Source organism: Pongo abelii, chromosome 19 (assembly GCF_028885655.2).
Source record: "Pongo abelii isolate AG06213 chromosome 19, NHGRI_mPonAbe1-v2.0_pri, whole genome shotgun sequence".
NCBI lineage: Eukaryota > Metazoa > Chordata > Mammalia > Primates > Hominidae > Pongo > Pongo abelii.
The window spans coordinates 74,473,532-74,490,739 of record NC_072004.2 but is presented as its reverse complement, the minus strand read 5'-3'; the positions used below and the strand labels follow the sequence as shown (position 1 = coordinate 74,490,739).

The following is a 17,208-nucleotide window of genomic DNA, read 5'->3' as shown; positions in this document are numbered from 1 at the left end:
CAGAGACCGTATGTGGTGACCACTGTTTAAGATACCATTCATCACTTGGGAACGGAGGGAGCACATAGATGGACCCCAGGCTCATGGATGTTCCTCCTTCCGCAATCATTTACCAAAATATCTGTTCAAGGAATATAGTTCCAGTCTCAGCCTAGTCGAGATAGCCACAGGCACTTAAATAAGTACCAAGGAAGGCTCTGCAGAGACGGTGCTATTGGAACTGAGTCCTGAGGGCCAGATCAGCCTTGACCAGGCCAAAAAATGTGGAAGAGTATTCCAAGCAGTAGGAATAACGCATGCAAACACCTGAAAGCAGAGGAGCAGGTCACATCCAGCAACTGGTGACTTGTTTACTAAGGCTGGAGATGAACCTTGGAAGGAAGAAGGGAAGTCAGGAGGCCAGATAATTTGGCAGAGGCTAGAGGCTCTGTTCCACTGAGTTGTTTTTTTGTTTGTTTTGTTTTGTTTTTTGAGACAGAGTTTTGCTCTTGTCACCCAGGCTGGAATGCAATAGCGTGGTCTTGGCTCACTGCAGCCTCTGCCTCCCGGGTTCAAGCAATTCTCCTGCCTCAGCCTCCTAAGTAGCTGGGACTACAGGCATGCGCCACCACGCCTGGCTAATTTTTTTTTTTTTTTTTTTAAGATGGAGTCCCGCTCTGTTGCCCAGGCTGGAGTACAGTGGCGTGATCTTGGCTCACTGCAACCTCCACCTCCCGGGTTCAAGTGATTCTCCTGCCTCAACCTCCTGAGTAGCTGAGATTACAGGCATCCGCCACCATGCCCGACTAATTTTTGTGTTTTTAGTAGAGACAGGGTTTCACTATGTTGGCCAGGCTGGTCTCAAACTCCTGACCTCATGATCCGCCCACCTTGGCCTCCCAAAGTGCTGGGATTACAGGCATGGACCACTGCGCCTGGCCTAATTTTTTGTAGTTTTAGTACAGACAGGGTTTTACCATGTTGGTCAGGTTGGTCTCGAACTCCTGACCTCAGGTGATCCTCCCGCCTCAGTCTCCCAAAGTGCTGGGATTACAGGTGTGAGCCACCGCACCCGGCTTGTTTTACTGAGTTTTGATTTTAGTGTGAGAGGAGCCACTGGAGGGCATGATCAGAGTTTGACTCCCAAACACCATTCCAGCACCAATTCAGGGCATGGGTCTCAAGACCTCCCTTGGAGTGACAAAGGCAGGGCAGGCAAGCCAGTGCACTCAGAGACAGAGTTTGTCCCTCTTTAGGAGGCTGAACAGGTATAAGGGTGGCAGGAGAGGGAGGTGGTGGGCCACTAGAATCACTGGTTCTTGGCATGGGACCTGGATGGATAGAGGGGCCATCCACTTAAACACAGGAGGAGGAGGGAGGTGAAGGCCGAGTCTGGGAACAGGCCGAGTCTGCAGTCCTTCCTGTTGGAGAGAGGGTCTGAAGCTCAGGTCCGGCTAGAGGTCAGCAGGTGTCTCAAGAAGCCCATGGAGGAGTGAGGTGGACCAGGACAGCACGTGGAGTACAGAAAAGAGGGGCAGGCAGCCGGGCGCAGTGGCTCATGCCTGTAATCCCAACACTTTGGGAGGCCGAGGCGGGTGGACCACCTGAGGTCAGTGCAAGACCAGCCTGGGCCAACATGGTGAGACCCTGTCTCTATTAAAAATCCAAAATCAGCCAGGTGTGGTGACTCATGCCTGTAGTCCCAGCTACTCGGAAGTTTGGGACCCAAGAATCGCTTGAACCTAGGTGGTGGAGGTTGCAGTGAGCCGAGATAGCGCCACTGCACTCCAGCCTGGGCAACAGAGTGAGACTAGGTCTCGAAAAGAAAAGAAAAGAGGGCCAGGAACTGGTCCTCCGGGGTTGGAGGCGGGGACAGGTGGGAGAGGCAGAACACACCATGGGACAGCCTGACATGGGGCTCACTGGATGCACCCCTCCACACGCAGCAGCAGGTAGTCCCTGAGGAGCGGGGGCAGTGGCAGCCGGGTGGCACCCTGCCGGCAGCGGCTTCCCAACCGAGCGCGCACAGCTAGTCGGGCCAGGTGCTGCAGCCGCCTTGGCTGGTTCACCATGCACAGGGCTGAGCTGTAGAAGGCTTCGTGCTCCTAGGCCAGGAGTGAAAGAGGGTCAGATGACCCTTGCCCTACCATCTGGGGACAACCCAGCGGTGGGGGTCCTGAGATTTTGCAGCATGCACCTACCTGGGTGTTTCATGTGTCTCAAAGGACTCAGATTCAGAACCATAGAGGCCCTGCAGTGATAATGGGGGCTGGGGCTCCACGGAAGGGTCTCCACTATGTACCCACTCCCACCCCAGAGAGCCTAGCACAGTGCCCACCAAGTTAGAGATGCCAGATAAATGTCTGTGCTGATGCAAGTGAGGGAGGCAGGAGAGGTGTGTGGAGTTAGGGGTCAGCCTGGGGTACCGGGGGAGGGCGTACCCTGAAACCCAGGGGTGCCACTCTACCCATCCTTTCTACCCAGGGGCCCTCCTGCTGCTCTCTCCATGAGGCTGGTCCTGAAGGAATAGGACTGTGGCTCGTCCCTCCTCCCCATCTCGGCCCTGAGGCAGACATACCTTCCACAGCTCTGGGAGCACCGCCTCCACCCAGGTCTCACAGGATGGGACACAAGGATAGGCATTAAGCAGGACTTCCAGGGCCCGAGGGAAGTTGGCGCAGTGTTTCAGCATCTAGGGGTCAAAAGAGGGTCTTGGGCACATGCCTCCCCCACCCGAGGGCAGACCCAAGTCTTGCCTAATCCACATGGCCAATCCTAGCCTAATCTGGGGGGCTAAGGTCTGAGCCTGTCTTCCCTTTTCCGTGCCTCTGTCTACCCCACCCTCAAGTGTGCTCCAACCTTTTGGCCCCAGTTTTCCTCTGGGGCTCTTCCCTCCCTTGGACTCTCTCTCCCAGAATCCTCTCTCCTCCTCCCAAGCTGGGGACAGCCCCCTGGCCGCTGAGGGCAGGCTTTCAGTCTCTTGGACCCTCTCTCTTCCCCAGAAGCGAAGCAGTTCCAGCCGCGAGCTCCCCCACACAGGAGCCTCCTATGTCAGGGCCTCCCAGCGCACCTCAGGGCGCACTGGCTGGGCCCCGTAGTCCAGCAGTGCGGCGAAGAGGACCTCGGGCTCCCAGTTGGGGGCGTCCTGGACGGCCTGCAGCGCACAATCCATGGGCGTGTGGCCCGCCCCATTGGGGACCTCAGCGCGGGCCCCGTGGCGCAGCAGCAGCTCGGCCAGGCCCCCGCAGCCGTTGGCACAAGCGTTGTGCAGCGGCGTGTGGCGCTTGCGCCCGGCCGCCCGGGCATCAGCTCCAGCCTCCAGAAGCCGGCGCGCCGCAGCCTGGTGCCGCCTGCAGCTACCTGGGCCCTCGGCCCCAGCGCACGCCGCGTTCAGCGCAGTCTCGCCCTGGCTGGTGCGCAGGCCCACGTGGGCGCCATGCTCCAGGTACAGAGCCACATGTTGCTCCAGGCCGCGCGCCGCCGCCACGTGCAGGGGCGTCTCCTGGCTCTCGCCTGCTGCCAGGTTCACCGTCGCTCCCGCTTCCAGCAGCAACTTGGCGCACCTGGGGACAAGAGGGCGAGGTCCCGAGGAAAATCCTGAAGGCCTGGGACCCCTTCAGCTTGCTGTGACTCTCCCTTCCCTTTCCACCCCTCTCACCTTGAGGTCCTACCTGGTGTCCTCCATGAGAGTCAACACAAGCCCCGCTACAGACAACAGAACTGGAAGGTCCTGAGAGCTACCAGAAGCATCTTCAGTTTTCATATGAAAAACTTAAGCCCAGGAGTGATTTGTGCAGCCAAGGACACACAGCAAGTTAGTGGCTGCACCAGAAATAGTACTCACTGCCTCAGACAGTCCCTCCCACAGTCTACTCTGTCTCCACCCCAAGGTCTGGTTCTGAATCATTCAGTCGTCAGTTGTCTCCTAACTTTTTTTTTTTTTTTTTTTTGGAGACAGGGTCTCTCTCTGTGGCCTAGGCTGAAGTGCAGTGGTGTGATTACAGCTCATGTAGCCTGGACCTCCCAAGCTCAAGCAATCCTCCTGCCTCTGCCTCCCGAGTAGCTGGGACCACAGGTGGGCAGCACCACACCTGGCTAATTTTTTAAATTATTTTTTATAGAGACAGGGTCTTACCATTTGCCCCAGCTGGTTTCAAACTCATGACCTCAAGCAAGCCTCCTGCCTTGGCCTCCCAAAGTGCGGGGATTACAGGTGTGAGCCACCACACCGGGCCTTATCTCCTAACATTTTGATAGCACAAAATTTTGAAAACCCACTTCTGTGTATGTTATGAAGCACAGAAAATTAAAAAGTATGCACCAAAAAAATAAACACAAGTTATAATATTTTCTTTCTGCCCCCACACTTAAAAGACCACTCTTCTAAACCAGGCCACAATCATTCAAGCAAAGGCAGGCACTTGGGGCCATCCTCTTCCACTTTCCCCTAGGGAAAACAAACAAAACCAAAGGAAAAACAACAACAAAAACAAAAACAGGTTTTAGAGAGTGCATGTTCCCCAGTTCCAGGGAAAATTATAGGCCAGAACACTGTTGTGGCAAACATGCATCCTTACATACTACAGGGTAAACCAAACATGCAACAAACTAAATTAATAATGATGAAACCAAACTAACAGTAACTTATAATTAAAAAGCCAGAACGGCAGCTGCTGGAAACTCAGGAGCAGATCCACCATCCTCGATGAAACTCTGATAACCAAATACCCTTTCCCAAAATGGCCAATATTCTTGCTCACATACTCCAGGCAGGTGCTTTGCTCTGTAGCCAAGATGGGAGTAGCAGCCAGTCTTCCATAAGCTACTGAATTATCTCCTTGGTAAATTCTAATCCTTGGTAAATTTCCAAATACTAATTTTTTTTTTTTAAGACTGAGTCTCATTCTGTTGCCCAGGCTGGAGCGCAGTGGTGCGATCTCTGCTCACTGCAAGTTCCGCCTCCCTGGTTCCCGCCATTCTCCTGCCTCAGCCTCCCAAGTAGCTGGGACTACAGGCGCCCATCACCACACCCGGCTAATTTTTTTGTATTTTTTTAGTAGAGACGGGGTTTCACCGTGTTAGCCAGGATGGTCTCGATCTCCTGACCTCGTGATCCACCCACCTCGGCCTCCCAAAGTGCTGGGATTACAGGCGTGAGCCACCATGCCCGGTCTTTTTTTTTTTTTTTTTTTTTTTGAGGCAGAGTCTTGCTCTGTCGCCCAGGCTGGAGTGCAGTGGCTCCATCTTGGCTCACTGCAGTCTCTGCCTCCTGGGTTCAAGCAATTCTTCTGCCTCAGCCTTCTGAGTAGTTGGGACTACAGGTGTGCGCTGCCATGCCTGGCTAATTTTTGTATTTTTAGTAGAGACAGGGTTTCACCATGTTGGCCAAGATGGTCTTGATCTCCTGACCTCGTGATCCGTCTGCCTTGGCCTCCCAAAGTGCTGGGATTACAGGTGTTAGTCACCACGCCCGGCTTCCAAATACTAAATTTAACTAACACTCCAAAGCTCGCTCAGTAGGGTTCCAGTAAGTGGGCATTCTCATCTTACTTAGAAAGATGAAGTCTGTTGGAAGGCACACCACATGCCTGTAAGAACCCAAGAAAGGGCTGGCAAATGTGGACCACTTCTTGGACTTCATCTAGATCTAGCGGGGAGAGGTCCCCAGCTTGTGGGCAGTGGAGAGTCTTCCAGGAGCCCTTGAATCCTTACCTGCCACCCTGTCTGTTGACCTGATTGTGAAAGGGCAAATACCCTCATGCAGGAACTCCAAGAAACTGCCAACCTTAAAAAAAGTGGGAGGGTTGGTGTATTGGTTCATGCCTATAATCCCAACACTTTGGGAGGCTGGGGCAGGAGGATTGCCTGAGCTCAGGAGTCGGAGACCAGCCTGGGCCACATAGAGAGACTATGTCTCTACTAAAAATAATACTTTTTAAAAAATAGCCAGGTGGGCCGGGCACGGTGGCTCACACCTGTAATCCCAGCACTTTGGGAGGCCGAGGCGGGTGGATCACGAGGTCAGGAGATCAAGACCATCCTGGCTAATACAGTGAAACCCCGTCTCTACTAAAAAATACAGAAAAAAAAAATTAGCCAGGCATGTTGGCAGGAGCCTGTAGTCCCAGTTACTCAGGAGGCTGAGGCAGGAGAATGGCAGGAACCCGGGAGGCGGAGCTTGTAGTGAGCCGAGATGTGCCACTGCACTCCAGCCTGGGAGACAGAGCGAGACTCCGTCTCAAAAAAAAAAAAAAAAAAAAAAATAGCCAGGTGTGGTAGCACTGGCCTGTAATTCCGGCTACCCTGGAAGCTGAGGCAGGAGGATCACTTGAGCCCAGGAGATTGAGGCTGCAAGTGAGTCATGATTGTGCCACTGCACTCCAGCCTGGGCAACAGAGTGAGACCCTGTCTCCAAAAAAAAAAATCTAGTCCTGTGTTTCCTAACATCGGTGTGAGGCACCCCCATACCTCTCCTCCCACTTTTTTTTTTTTAAGACAGTGTCCTGCCCTGTTGTCCAGGCTGGAGTACAGTGGCAGCATGATCATAGCTCACTGCAGCCTAGACCTCTTGGGCTCAAGTGCTTTTCCTGAGTAGCTGGGACTACAATGCACGCCACCATGCCCGGCTAATTTTATTTTTTGTAGAGACAGGGTCTCACTATGTTTCCCAGTCTGGTCTTGAACTTCTGGGGCTCAAAAGATCATCCTGCCTCAGCCTCCCAAGTAGCTAGGACTAGAGGCTCATGCCACCATGCCTGGCTAGTTTTTATTTTTTATTTTTAGTAGAGACAAAAACCTCACTTATGTTGCCCAAACTACTCTCAAACTCCTGGACTCAAGCAATCCTCCTGCCTCTGCCTCCAAAAATGTTGGGATTACAGGTGTGAGCCACTGCACCTGGCCCATAGATCTTTCTTTTTTTTGAGATGGAGTCTCAACTGTTGCAGGGGCTGGTGTGCAGTGGCACAATCTCGGCTCACTGCAACCTCTGCATTCCGGGTTCAAGCGATTCTCCTGCCTCAGCTTCCCGAGTAGCTGGGATTACAGGCGCCAGCCACCACGCCCAGCCTGGCTAATTTTTTGTATTTTTAATAGAGACGGGGTTTCACTGTGTTGGCCAGGCTGGTCTTGAACTCCTGACCTCGTGATCCACCCGCCTCGGCCTCCCAAAGTGCTAGGATTACAGGCATGAGCCACGTTGCCCGGCTTTTTTTTTTTAAGACAGTCTCACTGGAGTGCAGTGGCAGAATCTCGGCTCACTGCAACCTCCACCTCCCAGGTTCAAGCGATTCTTGTGCCTCGACCTACTAGTAGCTGGAATTACAGGTGTGAGCCACCATACCCAGCCAGATCTTTCTTAATACCTCAAAACAACTAGGAATTTGGGCTGGGCGTGGTGGCTCATGCCTGTAATCCCAGCACTTTGGGAGGCCAAGGTGGGTGGATCACTTGAGGACAGGAGTTCAAGACCAGCCTGGCCAACATGGCAAAACCTCATCTCCACTAGAAATACAAAACCTAGCCAGGTGTGGTGGCACACACCTGTAATTCCAGCTACTCGGGAGGCTGAGGCAGGAGAATCATTTGAACCCAGGAGGCAGAGGTTGCAATGAGCTGAGACCACGCCACTGCACTATAGCCTGGGCAACAGAGCAGGACTTCGTCTCAAAAAAAAAAAAAAAAAAAAAAACCAGCTAGGTTTGGCTACAAAGGTTTTACAGGGAATTGGAGACTGCAGTTGGAACAGAGTTTTCCCAAAAAGCAACAGGGCTTCTGCCTTCTGGGCTTAGCAGATGTGACCTTGGACAAGTTACTAAGCCTTTCTGAGATTCATTTTTCTCATCTGTAGAATGAGGTCTGTCTCCAGGTTATTGTGGAGATGTGTATATGAGGTGCTTTATGAACCACAAAGCTGCATGTGGTTGTCAGTTTCCCTCTTCTGGCCTTGTGAGCTGGAGAGACACACACACATTTCTCCCCAAACTGTCTCAGCCCCCGGGGAACCTACTGCAAAGACTCGGGGATCGTGCAGAGGTGCAAAGGAGTCGTGCCCTCCTCAGTCAGCACATTAGCCTTGGCTCCAAAGGTCAGCAGCAGCTGCACACAGTCAAGCTGGGCCCGGGCACAGGCCTCATGCAAGGCAGTGCGACCTCCGACGCGGGCATCCAGCTCAGCTCCCTGCCGGATCAGGTGTCGAGCACAGTCTGTGTAGCCTCGGGCTGTAGCGATGGCGAGGGGTGCCGTCTGCTTGGTCTTGGGGGTCAGCACCCAGAACCCTGGGGAGAGCAAATAGTTTTGGGAGGTGGTGCATAAGACAGGGCAGGGCAGGGAGTGGGGATGCTGGTTCCAGCTGACAGCTGACAGCTGACACTGGCCTTCCCTCTGCATGGTTTGCTGAGCACAAACACTGTGCCAGGCTGTACCTGTGGAAAGGGGCTTATTCAAGTCCTGAACTGGAAGAATAAATTGGAACAGCCTTTTAGAACAGCTTATCAATCTGTAACAAAACATAGTATGTGTCATAAAAAAATTAATTGCTATACAAAACCACAGGGGCCAACTAAGTAGAGTGACTCCCATTAAGGAAATCTCAGCGTCTTTGAATGGCTAATAGTGTCAAAGGCTTTTTTTGTTTACCTTGGGGCCTGGGGTGGTGGCTCACACCTGTAATCCTAGCACTTTGGGAGGCCGAGGCGGGATGATCACTTGACCTCAGGAGTTCGAGACCAGCCTGGGCAACATAGTGAGACCTTGTCTCTATTTTTTTTTTTTTAGGCAGGGTCTCACTCTGTCCCCCAGGCTGGAATGCAGTGGCACTATCTCGGCTCACTGCAAGCTCCGCCTCCCAGGTTTAAGTGATTCTTCTGCTTCAGCCTGCTGAGTAGCTGGGATTACAGGTGTGCACCACCATGCCCAGCTAATTTTTCTATTTTTAGTAGAGATGGGGTTTCACCATGTTGGTCAGGCTGGTCTCAAACTTCTGACCTCGTGATCTGCCCGCCTTGGCCTCCCAAAGTTTCCTGGAATTACAGGTGTGAGCCACCGCGCCCGGCTATTTTTAAAAAAGATTTAAAAAGGAAAAAAAATTTTAGGGCCGGGCGCGGTGGCTCACGCCTGTAATCCCAGCACTTTGGGAGGCCGAGGTGGGTGGATCACAAGGTCAGGAGTTTGAGACCAGCCTGGCCAACATGGTGAAACCCCGTCTCTACTAAAGATACAAAAAATTAGCCGGGCATGGTGGCGAGTGCCTGTAATCCCAGCTACTCGGGAGGCTGAGGCAGGAGAATCACTTTAACCCGGGAGGCAGAGGTTGCAGTGAGCCGAGATCGTGCCACTGTACTCCAGCCTAGGCAACAGGGCAAGACTCCATCTCAAAAAATAAAATAAAATAAAATAAAAAGAAAAAATGTTCACCTTGTTCTTGGGTGAACAAAAAAGGGGGGTGGGTGTTACACCCAAGCAGGCCTGGAGCTGAGTTTGGGAGTGGCGGAAGAGCAGAACTGAGTTCTGGGATACTCCTGGGGCAAGGAGGGTTGGATAGAAATAGGGGGAAGGGTGGAGGGGGAGAATAAGAGGTGGGAATGGGAAAATAATGAGGAGAGGGTGATCGTGGGACTAGTGTTGGATTTGAATGGTGGCAGTGGCCAGGGACTTGTTTAAAGGGCATAGATGCCTCATATCAAACAAGAAGTTGTTTGCATGGCAGCACAGTCTGTCCCTGGCTTTTCTAAATCTTGAGTAAAGCATGTTTTGTTTCCTAGTAGACTTGAAATTAAGGCTGAGTACCATCGTGGGGATTCTGGACAAGCTGCGGGACAAGACCAGGATGCCCTGGTGGGGTCACAGCCAAGCAGGAATTTGGAACCTGTAGTGACCAAGGGAGCTCATGCTCTCCGAAGGATTCAAGCCCCAGATCCATGGGTGGGGTTTGAGCAATCTCCTGTTAATCTTGAGATCTTGGTGATCTCAGCTAAGGTATTTAGTTTACCTGGACAGACCTGCTAGCCAGAAATGACAGAGTCTCATTCTGTTCCCAGGCTAGAGTGTAATGGCGTGATCTCAGCTCACTGCAACCTCTGCCTCCCAGGTTCAAACGATTCTCCTGCCTCAGCGTCCTGAGTAGCTGGGACTACAGGTGCTGCTATGGCCAGCTAATTTTTGTATTTTTAATAGAGACGGGGATTCACCATGTTGACCAGGATAGTCTCGATCTCTTGACCTCCTGATCTGCACGCCTTGGCCTCCCAAAGTGCTGGGATTACATGCGTGAGCCACCGCACCCGGCCCTTTTTGTTGTTGTTGTTGGGACAGTCTCACTGTCGCCAGGCTGGAGTGCAGTGGTGCGATCTCAGCTCACTGCAACCTCCACCTCCCAGGTTCAAAGGATTCTCCTGCCTCAGCCTCCCAAGTAGCTGGGACTACAGGCTCACGCCACCATGCCCAGCTAGTTTTTGTATTTTTAGTAGAGTCGGGGTTTCACCATGTTAGGATGGTCTCGATTTCCTGACCTCGTGATCCGTCCATCTCAGCCTCCCAAATGCTGGGATTACAGGCGTGAGCCACTGTGCCTGGCCTAGCCAGAATATATTCTATGGTCTTGAACTTCCGGTCTAAAGCAGTAGTCCCACCTTGGCCTCTCAAAGTGCTGGGATAACAGCCATGAGCCACCATGTCCAGGCCAAGAATATAACTTTTAATTCCTTTTTTTTTTTGAGACAGAGTCTCATGCCGTCACTTGGGCTGGAGTGCAGTGGGACAATCTTGGCTCACTGCAACTTCCGCCTCCCAAGTTCAAGCAGTTCTCCTGCCTCAGCCTCTGAGGAGCTGGGATTACAGGTGCATGCCACCACGCTAATGTTTTGTATTTTTAGTAGAGACAAGATTTCACCATGTTGGCCAGGCTGGTCTCGAACTCCTGACCTCGTGATTCACCTGCCTTGGCCTCCCAAAGTGCTGGGATTACAGGTGTGAGCCACTGCGCCCGGCCAACTTTTAATTCTTAAAAGACATACAGACTGCTAACTCTGCCTCATCTCTGTTTAGGAGGGAGCTAGGATGGGTGGTGGAAAGGGCTGCTATAGTCTGTGGTCTGCAGGGAAGGGGGGCGCCTAGACTCTCCCCCCTCCCCACCCACTCCCCTTCTTTCTCCCTCCTCTTCTGCCCTCTTCTGGTGCCCCCTACCCTGTTCAGCCGACCAGGCCAGCTGGTTGCTCACAGTCTCCACAATCATGTTGGCAGCCTCTTCATCTTGGAACAGGGCTTGGACCTGCTGCAGGTTGCCAGAGAAGAGGGCATGGTGGACAGCTGGGTCTCGGCAGGAACGGTGAGGCCTAGTGAGTCGGGCCCGGGGACTTGATGGGCACCTGCGGCTCCGGCACTGCTGGGCAGCCGCCCGCCGCCGGTCCTCCCATTCCAGCCACTCCCGCTGCAGGCGGAGAGAGCGCAGCGTGGAGGAGGTGAAGGGGAAGGTCTCTCTTGCCATGGATGGGGCCCAGGGGTTTGGGCAGTGGCACCTGGGCAAAGCCAGGTTCCCTCGACCCGACTACCTCCCTTGCTCTGAGGAGCCACCCTGCCCCCGCCACCGTGAGCCAGAGAAAGCAGCAGCTGAGGCTATAAATAGGTCCTTCGCTGCTCTGGTAAACATGGTTTGCTCAGAGTCATGATCCTAGTGCTGAGAAGCTGCTGGCCCAACCCCCAGCCCAGGGTGAGGGCCAGCCCCTGCCCCTGCTGATACCCTTTGGTTGGTCAGTGGGCCCTCAGCTGAGGCCACCCCCGAACCCCAGCATCTGCATCGACCTTCATCTCTAGAGTGAGCATCTTGGGTTGGCAAGGTCCAGGGTGCACGAAAAGGTCAGTCATGGAGATGGGCGGGGCTGGGAGGAAGACAAGGTGCCTCCAGCCTCTCTGATGTTGGCTAGAGGGCAGGAGCCACCACTGGCCCACGTGGAGGAGATAGGGCTGACCTCAGCACAGGAGGTAAGGGGAGGTCAAGGCAGAGTTACTGAGAAGGTGAGCAGCTCTTCCCAGCACCTGCAGTAACAGCAATAACTCTGCACATATGCACAGAGTTTCACGGTGTTTAAATCACATTCATATCCACCTTCACCCAGGGGACCATACTTCCCAGCCCACCCAGTAATTAGTAAACTTGGTTTGGACAATAAATGAAATTATCACAGTTGAATGCCTCTGAGATGGGTGGTCTTATCTCTGTTTTACAGATGAGGAATTTAAGGCTTAACAAAGTAATCTACTGGCTCAAGGTCACAGTTTGTGAGAGGCAGAGCCAGGACCCCACATAGATGGTGTGCTTTGGGCCAAGAATGGTGGCTCATGCCTGTAATCCTAGCACTTTAGGAGGCCAAGACAGGAGGATTGCTCGAGCCTAGGAGTTTGAGACAATCCTGGGCAACATAGTGAGACCTGTATCTTTTTTTTTTTTTTTTTTTGAGACAGAGTCTCACCCTGTCCCCCACGCTGGAGTGCAATGGCGCGACCTTGGCTCACTGCAACCTCCGCCTCCTGGGCTCAAACGATTCTCTTGCCTCAGCCTCCTGAGTAGCTGGGATTATAGGCACCCGCCACCATGCCCAGCTAAATTTTGTATTTTTAGTAGAGATTTAATTTAGGGTTTCACCATGTTGGCCAGGCTGGTCTCGAACTCCTGACCTCGTGGTCTGCCTGCCTCGGCCTCCCAAAGTGCTAGGATTATAGGCGTGAGCCACCACCCCTGCCTCTCCATCTCTTAAAAAAAAAAAAAAAAGATGGTGCACTTTTTGGCTTCAGCTGCTGCAGCCCCCTGGCAGCCTCCCCCATTCTCCAAGCAGGACAGACTAGTCTCTAGAAACTGCCTTCAATCATCCTTTTTTTTTTTTTCCTCATGGTGTCACCCAGGCTGGAGTGCAGTGGGGTGATCTCGGCTCACTGCAACCTCTGTTTCCTGGGGTTCAAGTGATTCTCCTGCCTTAGCCACCTGAGTAGCTGGGATTATAGGTGCATGCCACCATGCCCAGCTGATTTTTGTATTTTTATTTTTATTTTTTATTTTTATTTTATATATTTTTTGAGACGGAGTCTCGCTGTGTCGCCCAGGCTGGAGTGCAGTGGTGCGATCTTGGCTCACTGCAAGCTCTGCCTCCCGGGTTCATGCCATTCTCCTGCCTCAGCCTCCTGAGTAGCTGGGACCACAGGTGCCCGCCACCACGCCTGGCTAATTTCTTGTATTTTTAGTAGAGACAGGGTTTCGCCGTATTAGCCAGGATAGGATGGTTTCGATCTCCTGACCTCCTGATCCGCCCGCCTCGGCCTCTCAAAGTGCTGGGATTACAGGCGTGAGCCACCGCGCCCGACTGATTTTTGTATTTTTAGTAGTAGGTTTCACCATGTTGGCCAGGCTGGTCTGAAACTCCTGACCTCAGGCGATCTGCCCGCCTCGGCCTCCCAAAGTGTTGGTATTACAGGCGTGAGCCACAGCTCCCGGCCCCTTCAATCATTCTTGATTTATTTTTTAACCCAGCTGCTAAGGGGGCTAACATAGCCGACCTGAGGAGAGCCAAGGGGTTGAGCTGGAAACAGGTCTCCTAAGACCTGTTCACTCTTAGGAGAAAGCAGCTGTGCTTCCAGGAGCCTCTAGGGGGAGGAATTAAGCCGTGAAACCACACAAGCTGGTGTGCCTGCCAAGCTGGGGAAAGGGGAGGGCACTGCCTCAAAAGCTCTGCTCACCCTGAGCTCACTCAGCGCACAGCGGCCTGCAGGCAGGGCTGGTCTGTCCCCTCTGCATCTGGGGCTCCTCCTGGCCCTTCTCCCGCTGCCTGTCCTGCTTCCTGGCCCTGCAGCAGCGCCTTGCCTAGGGATCTTTTATTTCTTCCTCTCCCTAGGCCCTTCCCACAAGCAAGTTCTAGCTCCCGTTCTCACATTTTCAGGGACTGTCTCAAGTTCAGCCCCTCAATGCAATGCCTTAAGCCTGGATCAACTCAGCCTCTCACCTGGTGTTTCTTCCTCTGGCCATATCCCTTCTGCTTCGCTGCCGGAATGATCTGTCTAAAATGGTTAATTCCCTTGCTTAAAAACTTCTGCTGCCTTCCAATACCTGTCCTTTCATTTTTTTAAATAGGGCTCCAAATCCTGGCCTCAAGAAGTCCTCCCAAGTCAGCCTCCCGAATTGCTGGGATTACAGGTGTGAGCCACTGCACCCGGCCTGCCCTTTTCAATTAAGCCCCCAATTCCTTGGTTTGGCCCCATGCCACTCACGTAGGGTAGGCATCCTCATCACACACAGCTCCCCACAACCGTTCCCTGTCAGGCCATTCCCTTAGCTCAGAATTCCCTCAACCCCTTCCTGAGGATCTACCCCTAAGGTCACCTGCTCTGAGAGGTCTCTTCAGCAACCCATTGCCCGACTCTTATAGTTCCAGCCACTGCCCAGTCTGCACTCCCGAAGGACTCAGGGGCATGCTGTAAAGCACCTATCCGTGCTGTTGATGTGGGTCTGCCATGCTGGATGTGGGCTCCAGAGCAGGCCCTGGCAGTCAGAGCACTTGGCTCATGGCAGGCGGTCCTCTTATGTGTAGTGCATTGAACGAAGGTCCCTATTCTCTGCCAGAGCAAACACTCGTCCATCCACCCGCCCGCCCAAGTGGGTGGCAGCAGCCTGGGCTTCTTCCGGCACTGCCCTTACTCCGCTGTTCACCCACTCTCTGCCTGGCCCCAGCCTCTTGGTGGCAGTCCAGGGTGGGGGATCCCAGAGTAGGAATCAGATCATACAAAGCAAAGCCTGGAGGTCCTCAGAGAAAGACGCCTCTATAAATGCAGCCGTGATTAACCCTGTTGGCACCAATTTGGTGTGTTAATTGCCCCACCAACGGCCTGGCTGGGCACCCACAGCTGGGTTCCTAGGGTTGAGAATCTGGCAAGGCTGAGTGGGACCAAGAGGGGCCAAGGCAGGCGGGTGTCCCCTTCCTCCCTGAGGCACACAAGAGTCATAGCCTAGCCTCTCCCCTGCCTTCTTGCCACACAGACCTGAAGGAGCTAGGTACCCTAACAGCTCAGTCCCAAGATACCACTGTATTCACTCCCCTTGTCTGTAGAGTTAGCTTCCTGAGGGCAGAGAAAGGAGGCCTTGACTTCAACCTGGAGGGAACAGGGCCAGGTGATCAGATGCCCAGCCTGCCTTTTGAGAGCTCAGAGCCTGTGGGGTAGTGAAGCACACGAGAAGCCAGGATGTGAGCGTGGGATTGATCAGGACTGAGCAGGGGGACCGGGGCTCATGGGTGTCAAGAATGGGGAATAGGCCCAGGGCACAGGGGGGCTTTTATTTTTTTAGAGACGAGATCTCCCTATGTTGCCCAGGCTGGTCTCAACCTTCTAGGCTCAAGTGATTCTCACAGCTCAGCCTCCCAAGTGGCTGGGACTACACGTGCATGCCGCCACTCCCAGCCGTGGGGGTTTAGGTGCAGGAAGATCCCAGTGTAGATGGGGAGTTAGCAGGGAGTGGAAGGTGGGAGAGAAGGAAGTGCATGGTAGGTTCAGGTAGAAAAACCCAATGGGAATGTGAAGGGATCAGGGTGCAGGGGAATTAGCCCCTTCTTGCCCTGGCCTTGTGGCACAAAAGGCTCTAGAACAGGGCCCTGCTGTAATCAGCAGGTAAGTGAACATGGAGTTCTCAAAGCACTTACTCACTTCAGCCTTAAGACTGGGATCCAGTGGGGTACTGTGGCTCACACCTGTAATCCCAGCACTTTGGGAGGCTGAGGTGGGAAGGATCACTTGAGCCCGGGAGTTCAAGACCAGTCTGGAGAACACAGCAAGACTCCACCTCTACAGAAAAATGTTAATTAGCTAGGCGTGGTGGCACGCACCAGTAGTCTGTTACTTGGGAGGCTGAGATGGGAGGACTGCTTGAGCCTAGGAGATCGAGGCTGCAGTGAGCCATGATCATACCACTGCACTGCACTCCAGTTTGGTGACAGAGTGAGACCATGTCTCTAAAACAACAACAACAACGAAACTGGAATCCATGGGATCAGCCTCTTTGGGAAAAGGAGATTAACGCTTCCCCGCAGACAAGTGCCAAGCCCATGCCCATGGAAGCCCTCTGTCTCCTAGCTGCTTAGTGCAGGCTGAGGCTAAGGCAGGAGGGGCTGGCAGTCAAACAGCGCTATTTATTATTTTATTTACTTATTCAAGAGACAGCATCTCACCACCTTGCCCAGGCTGGGCTTGAACTCCTGGGCCCAAGCGATCCTCCCACCTCAGCCTCCCAAAGTGCTGGGATTACAGGCATGAGCCTCCACACCTGGCCCAAACCAGGCTCTTTAACCTGCCTCCTCTTGCCCATGAGTTGGGAGAGTTTTCCCAACTCTCTTTCCAGAAAGGAAAACAAGGTTGGCAACTTGGTATAATTAGACCTTTTACACCCCACCCATGCCCCTTGTCCACCTCTAGTCTGAAAAGTGGTACAGAGAAGCCACAGCAACGAAGAGTTGCTTGGCAACAAAATTTTATTTTATTTTTGAGACGGAGTCTCGCTCTGTCACCCAGGCTGGAGGCAGTGGCGCCATCTCGGCTCACTGCAAGCTCCACCTCCGGGGTTCACGCCATTCTCCTGCCTCAGCCTCCCAAGTAGCTGAGACTACAGGCGCCCGCCACCATGCCCGGCTAATTTTTTGTATTTTTAATAGAGACGAGGTTTCACCGTGTTAGCCAGGATGGTCTCGATCTCCTGACTTCGTGATCCGCCTGCCTCGGCCTCCCAAAGTGCTGGGATTACAGGTGTGAGCCACCACGCCCGGCCACGCTTGGCAACAAAATTAAGTAGTTTGAGATCATATCCCAAAGTATAAAATAAATACCTGTAAGTCCATGCTGATATAAATGGATGAATGAATAAATGTGGGAGAACAGGCAAATCTCCCATGCAGAAGAATTCCAAATAAACTGCCGGGTGCGGTGGCTCACGCCTGTAATCCCAGCACTTTTGAGAGGCAGAGGTGGGCGGATCACAAGGTCAGGAGTCCGAGACCATCCTGGCTAACAAGGTGAAACCCCATCTCTACTAAAAATACAAAAATTAGCTGGACATTGTGGCGGGCACCTGTAGTCCCAGCTACTCGGGAGGCTGAGGCAGGAGAATGGCATGAACCCGGGAGGCAGAGCTTTCAGTGAGCCAAGATTGTGCCGCTGCACTCCAGCCTGGGCAACAGAGCGAAACTCCGTCTCAAAAAAAAAAAA

At 53.1% G+C, this 17,208-nt stretch overlaps 1 protein-coding gene across 2 annotated transcripts; it reads right to left on the bottom strand.

Annotated features, from left to right (window-relative positions):
- Positions 1-609: 609 nt before the first annotated feature.
- Positions 610-17,208, bottom strand: ASB16 (ankyrin repeat and SOCS box containing 16). Of its 2 annotated transcripts, XM_002827449.5 has the most exons (5): positions 11,161-17,208; positions 7,988-8,255; positions 3,050-3,542; positions 2,558-2,671; positions 610-2,084 (listed from the first exon to the last, which is right to left on the bottom strand). In XM_002827449.5, the coding sequence occupies exons 1-5, from the start codon at positions 11,459-11,461 to the stop codon at positions 1,899-1,901; spliced, it is 1,362 nt and encodes a 453-aa protein (XP_002827495.3). In that variant the 5' UTR covers positions 11,462-17,208; the 3' UTR covers positions 610-1,898. The 2 variants fall into 2 exon arrangements, with proteins under 2 accessions (XP_002827495.3, XP_063574296.1); XM_063718226.1 differs by lacking the exon at positions 11,161-17,208 and having other exon boundaries at positions 7,988-8,764.

Excerpts from the sequence above, each read along its gene's own strand:
- ASB16 (XM_063718226.1), bottom strand. The coding sequence starts at position 8,559 with ATGGGAGTCACTCTACTTAGTTGGCCCCTGTGGTTTTGTATAGCAATT. Across the intron at positions 3,543-7,987 it reads ACGATCCCCGAGTCTTTGCA|GTGCGCCAAGTTGCTGCTGG; the intron begins GTAGGTTCCCCG and ends TCTTGTCCCCAG. Across the intron at positions 2,672-3,049 it reads CCCAGCCAGTGCGCCCTGAG|ATGCTGAAACACTGCGCCAA; the intron begins GTGCGCTGGGAG and ends TTTGACCCCTAG.